The sequence below is a fragment of the Gekko japonicus genome, unplaced genomic scaffold (genome assembly GCF_001447785.1).
Source record: "Gekko japonicus isolate JY-2015 unplaced genomic scaffold, Gekko_japonicus_V1.1 scaffold1748, whole genome shotgun sequence".
In the NCBI taxonomy this organism is placed as follows: Eukaryota; Metazoa; Chordata; class Lepidosauria; order Squamata; family Gekkonidae; genus Gekko; species Gekko japonicus.
In genome coordinates, this window is record NW_015169832.1 from 288,368 (window position 1) to 294,244 (window position 5,877).

The 5,877-nt window shown below is 52.2% G+C and overlaps 1 protein-coding gene across 1 annotated transcript in view; it reads left to right on the plus strand.

Annotated features, from left to right (window-relative positions):
* The first annotated feature begins 532 nt into the window (after nucleotides 1-532).
* Nucleotides 533-5,877, plus strand: part of ELK1 (ELK1, member of ETS oncogene family) — a 22,729-nt gene continuing 17,384 nt past the window's right edge. Inside the window, exons 1-2 of the mRNA XM_015417283.1 lie at nucleotides 533-739; nucleotides 2,928-3,350. Coding sequence (XP_015272769.1) covers nucleotides 533-739; nucleotides 2,928-3,350 — 630 coding nt within the window. The remainder of the gene's footprint in view (nucleotides 740-2,927; nucleotides 3,351-5,877) is intronic.

The following is a 5,877-nucleotide window of genomic DNA, read 5'->3' on the forward strand; positions in this document are numbered from 1 at the left end:
GAGCCTGGGGTGGGTGGGGTTTGGGGAGGGGTCAGGGGAGCATAATGCCATGGAGTCCACCACCCAAAAGTGGCCATTTTCTCCAGGAGAGCCGATCTCTGTCGTCTGGGGATGGGTTGTCATTCTGGGAGATCTCCAGGCCCCACCTGGAGGTTGGCTACCCCCCACCCAGAGCTTCTCTGAGGAAGGCAGGGTAAATATGAGTTTAACGATAAGTATAAAGACCCACAGCCCCTAAGGCTAGACCTGGAGATCTCCTGCTATACAATTGATCTCCAGACAACCAAGATCAGTTCTCCTGGAGAAAATGGTTGCTTGGGAGGGTGGACTCTATGGTATTATACCCTGCTGAGGTCCCTCCCCTCCCCTCCCCAGGCTCCACCCCGCAAAGCTCCATGAATTTCCCAACCCAGAGCTGACAGCTCTATAAAAGTCATAGCACACGTCGGAAATGGCATGTTAGCACTGGCTTACCATCTCTTCCTTGGCCGCTCTCTCTTTCTCTCTCTCCCTCTCTTTGGCCCCTCTAGTCATGGATCCCTCGGTCACTCTATGGCAGTTCCTGCTCCAGCTGCTGGAGCAGCAAAGCAACGGGCATCTCATCGCGTGGACGTCCAATGACGGGGAGTTCAAGCTGGTGGACGCGGAGGAGGTTGCGAGGCTCTGGGGGCTCCGGAAGAACAAGACCAACATGAACTACGATAAGCTGAGTCGGGCCCTGCGATACTACTACGACAAGGTGGGAGGCTGCCCAGGACGTCCAAGCCACTGACGGGAGTGGCACGGAGAGGAAGGGTGCTGATGAGCCATCCCATCCGGCTCCTGGCTATCTGTGGCAAGGGAGGGGACTGGCACCCCTTCTGGCGCCTGCAGTGGCCCTGAATCGGGACGGGGATGACCCCTTGCCTGTGGTAATGCCACAGGAGCTCGGCTTGGTGGAAGCTGGTGGCAGCGCAGGCCCCGGAGGGGATGGGTGTACCTGGCTAGGGGCAAGAAAATAATGTGAACCGGCCCAGGACAGAGCCTGCTACACCCCCTGCAGGCCTCTTCCCTTTCAGTCTCTGTCCCTGCCAATGCTCCCTCCAAGCTGTGGAGTCTTGTGAGCAAAATTTCTACTTTATGAGCTTCTGGCATTAAAGTTGTGAGTGAGCGATTTGGCTGCTGCATAAATTAGTTCGCTCTGGAGCCACCCTTCCTGAGCTAAGACAAAAATGTGTGTGAGCCGGAGGCTAAAAAACTGTGAGCTAGCTCACACTAACTCAGCTTAGAGGGAACACTGCGCATGTGTATATGGACACTCTTGACTGTAAGGCATGGTGAAACCATGTCCAGAGGTGGCCAACCTGAGCTGCTCAAGATGTTTACACCAGAGAAAACTGATGGTGAACCTCAGAAACCAAGATCCTATTGAACCTCTGATAGGAGGGGTCATCGGCAATGTTCCCTCTAAGCTGTGGAGTCTTTTGAGCAAAAATTCGACCTTGTGAGCTCCTGACATTAAAGTTGTGAGCGAGCAATATGGCTGCTGCATAAATTAGTTCGCTCTGGAGCCCTCTTTCCTGAGCTTAGACAAAAATGTGTGTGAGCCGGAGGCTAAAAAACTGTGAGCTAGCTCACACTAACTCAGCTTAGAGGGAACACTGGTCCCTGCTTCGCTTTTTCATTGAGTTCAGCCTTGAGATCTGTTACCGTTGACAGCGGGAGTAGCAGAGACGTCAAATATTCGGGAAGGACTGGTGGACTCTCTTTACGAATTTTTCATAGACAGTTTTTTCATAAATCCTACCCGATGGACAGGTAGCATTGCCAGTCGGCCTGAAGAAAAAAATGTCTCGTCTCTTTAACAGAGGCTTCATGGATTGTCATTTTCCAGGTGATGCTCTTTCATTCCGGGCCGTGGAGAGTTTCAACTGCTGGTTTAAGCCTTTGTTGAACGAACAGGACATTTTTCTCTAGGCCCGTAGGGGTTTTCTCAATTTTTCTCCAGGATGTCTGTAGGGAAGTCTGGCTTCAAACGGATTTATGCCTCAGCATACCCTCAGGTGGGGCAGCTGCTGGAGCCCGGAGGCTTCTGACAGGGCCCACCACTGCCCACCACCACTGCCCACCCATTCCCTGCCTGCTCTGTTGTGAGTGCTTCGTCCAGCTGCACACACCGCCCAGGTCAGTGAGCAGTTCAGCTGGCTGTGAACATGGGCAGCGGAAGGGCTTGTGAACAGGGCTGGAGCCAGTTTGGTGTAGCGGTTAAGAGCGGTGGACTCTAATCTGGGAGAACCGGGTTTGATTCCCCAGTCCTCCACGTGCAGCTGCTGGTGTGACCTTGGGTCAGTCACAAGTTCTCTCAGTGCTGTTCTCTCAAGGGCAGTTCTCTCAGACCTCTCTCAGCCCCACTGACCTCACAGAGAGTCTGTTGTGGGGAGGGGAAGGGGAGGAGATGGTAAGCTGCTCTGAGACGCCTTTGGGTAGTGAAGGGTGGGGTATAAATTCAATCTCCTCTCCTCCTCCTTCTTCATAGGGAAGAATACACAAGCAGGTAGTGAAGCATGTGGGTGGGAAGGGGGCCCCTGCGAACTCTCTGCCCAGGGCCCTGGAAAATCTTGAACCAGTCCTGAATCGTCGCTGTAGAGGCTAACAGGTTTCTTGTAGCAGAACGAAGTTTGAGTCCGGAGGCACCTTTAAGGCCAGCCAAGTTTAATTTTGGGTATACGCTTTCGTTCTAACTGGGACCTCCTGCATGCAAAACTGGTGCTCTGCCGCTGAGCCGCAGCCCCTTCTCTCCTATCGGCCTGTTCAGAGTGCCGTGGATTTCCAACCTGCAGCCTCACCTCCGCTTTGGGGCAGCCCCCCGCAAGACTGGTGACAGACAAAGCGTGAACATCATATCCTCGCCGCTCTAATTCTTCCACCTTCTGTTCCTTCCTTTCCAGAACATCATCCGTAAAGTCAGCGGGCAGAAATTCGTCTACAAGTTCGTCTCCTACCCGGAACTTTCCAGCATGGAGGGGGTGAAGGACGAGGGGGGCGCCAAGAGACCGGAGCAGGTCCAGCTGGACCCCAAAGCAGGAGAGGGTGCCTTCGGTGCCCCTAAAGCCCCACGTGGGGGCGGCGGTACCCCGCGCAGCAGTCGGAACGAATACATGCGCTCCGGGCTCTATTCCACTTTCACCATTCAGTCGCTGCAGACTCCTGCGCCCGCTGGACGGGCCTCGCGCCAGGAGACGGAGATCCTGCCTGTCGTGCCACCCCCCGCTGCCCCTGAACCGCCACCCCCTGCCCTGCCTCCTGTGGAGGGTCTCCCGCGGCTCCATATCAGCATTGAAGAACCAGAGGAGTCCGCAGAGTCCTTGCAAGTACGGCTTTCTCAAAAAGCTCCAACAGGTTGGGGAGAGGCTCGGTGTTTTAGTGCGACGTGGCCAAGAGTGGCCTGCCATCAAGGGACAAACTAGATGTACTCTGGGAATTCTGTGTCTGGGAAACTGAGTTTTTGTGAATAAGAATCACCGAGATCTCCGGACACAGAATCCCCAGGACTGATCTGGTTTGGCTCAGATTTGAAAAGCAGTTTTAGGGAATCCTCCTATGTCTCTGTGGTCTGTAACACAGAGATTAGGGAAATTCCTAGAGGTCACCCTGAAGTGACCTCACATCCTCCTCAAACTCCACCCTCTCCACATACTGCCATCAAAATCTCCTGGTGTTTGCCAAGGCAGTGGTGGCATCACATCTCCTACCCCTCGTGCCATTTTACTAGCCAGTTTGGTGTCGTGGTTGGGAGGGCGGACTCTAATCTGGGAGAACCGGGTTTCATTCCCCACTCCTCCACATGCAGCTGCTGGTGTGACCTTGGGTCAGTCACAAGTTCTCTCAGAGCTGTTCTCTCAAGGGCAGTTCTCGGGAGAGCTCTCTCAGCCCCACCTACCTCACAGGGTGTCTGTTGTGGGGAGGGGAAGGGAAAGGAGATTGTAAGCCACTCTGTGACTCCTTCAGGTAGTGAAGGGCAGGGTATAAATCCAATCTCTTCTTCTCTCTGTATGTCCTGTTGGGGAAATTATACATAACCATCAGTACATGTAAGTTTCCTCGATGAGACAAAGAACAGAAATTTTTTTGGGGGGGGGAGCTTAAGCCCCCACAGTTCTGATCCAAGTATGATCTTTGAATGCCTGGGAACTGAGTTCCGACAACAGAATTTCGAAGGAATGTCTGATCAAAATTCCTCATGTCCAAAATCCAATCTCTTCTTCTTCTCTCTGTATGTCCTGCTGGGGAAATTATACGTAACCATCAGTACATGTAAATTTCCTCGATGAGACAAAGAACAGATCCTTGAAGCTGTTTCAGTTTGGGAAAATAGCATGGGGGGAAGTTGTGGGGGGGAGCTTAAGCCCCCACAGTTCTGATCCAGATATGATCATTGAATGCCTGGGAACTGAGTTCCAACAACAGAATTTTGAAGGAATGTCTGATCAAAATTCCTCAAGTCCAACCTGGGTAGGACGTGAGGATAATGTGACACGGAATTAGCCCTTTTGGATAGGGTTATCAGCCCCCAGGTGTAGCCTGGAGAGTCCACCCTCCAAAGCAGCCATTTTCTTCCGGGGAAGAAGAAGAAGAAGAGAAGAGATTGGATTTATACCCCGCCCTTCACTACCCAAAGGTTTCCCCGGGAGGTGGTGGCCTCTCCTTCTTTGGAAGTTTTGAAACGGAGGCAAGATGGCCATCTGACAGCAATGCTGATTCTGTGAACTAAGGCAGATCCCGCGAAGGGAGGGCAGGAAGGGCTGCCTCAGTGCTTAGTTCTTGTGGCCCTGTCTTACACACCCAGGGAAATGCCGATTGCCACTTTGGGGCCAGGAAGCAACTCTTCCCCAGGCCAGTTTGGCCAAGGAACCTGGAAGGTGGTGTTTTGCTTTGGGTTTTGTTTTTTGTTCTTTGCCATCTTCTGGGCATAGAGCTGGGATCATTAGGGGTGTGGTGGTGTTTGGCCAAGGAACCTGGAAGGTGGTGTTGTGCTTTGGGTTTTGTTCTTTGCCATCTTCTGGGCAAAGAAGTCACAGAGGCACCTTTAAATAGAAGAGTCCGGAATTTCCTGCATGGTGCAGTGGGTTGGACTGGATGACCCTGGAAGGTTCCCTTCCAACTCTATGATTCATGATTCTGGAAGATCTTAGGCCCCACCTGGAGGTTAATAGAACAAACACCATGTAATAGTTCGATACAAATTCAAATTATTGAAACCAGGACATAACAAACTGTAAAGACAACACACTGCAACAGTTAAGTATAGTGCTATCTCAATGCAATATGACTTATTTCACAAGTGTGGTAAAGTCCCCACGTGGTACAAAAAAGGTCTGAAGAACCTTTGTAACAAATGTTCAAAGAGATTCCAAGCGGTCAGCGCCCTACTCCAGAGTGGCAGGGGTTTCCTCAGTCTTCATCAGGACCGCATAAGTCATCAGTGGAACCCAAAGCCTTAAACAGTTCAGCCTAACAGTACACAGTCACTTATTCACGAGTGTCACCACTGCCTAGTCCAATTTCAGATCAGCCAAAGAACCACTTGGAGTCCATCCTCCAAAGCAGCCATTTTCTCCAGGGGAACTGATCTCTGTCAGTCTGGAGACCAGTCATGATTCTGGGAGCTCTCCAGGCCCTGCCTGGAGGTTGGCAAGCCTGACTCCCAGCCATGGGTCTGGCAAGCCTAGTGGGAAAATTGAGGGCAGATAGTGAGCAGGTAAACAATCGTGATTGGGCAGGATGTAAGGAGAGAGGGCTGGCTTAAGTCCCCCCACCCAGATCTTCGCAGTGTTCCTGAACCAGACACTATCAGCCAGAGGTCATTTCGGGGGGGATCACGGGGGATCGCAGTTCCCC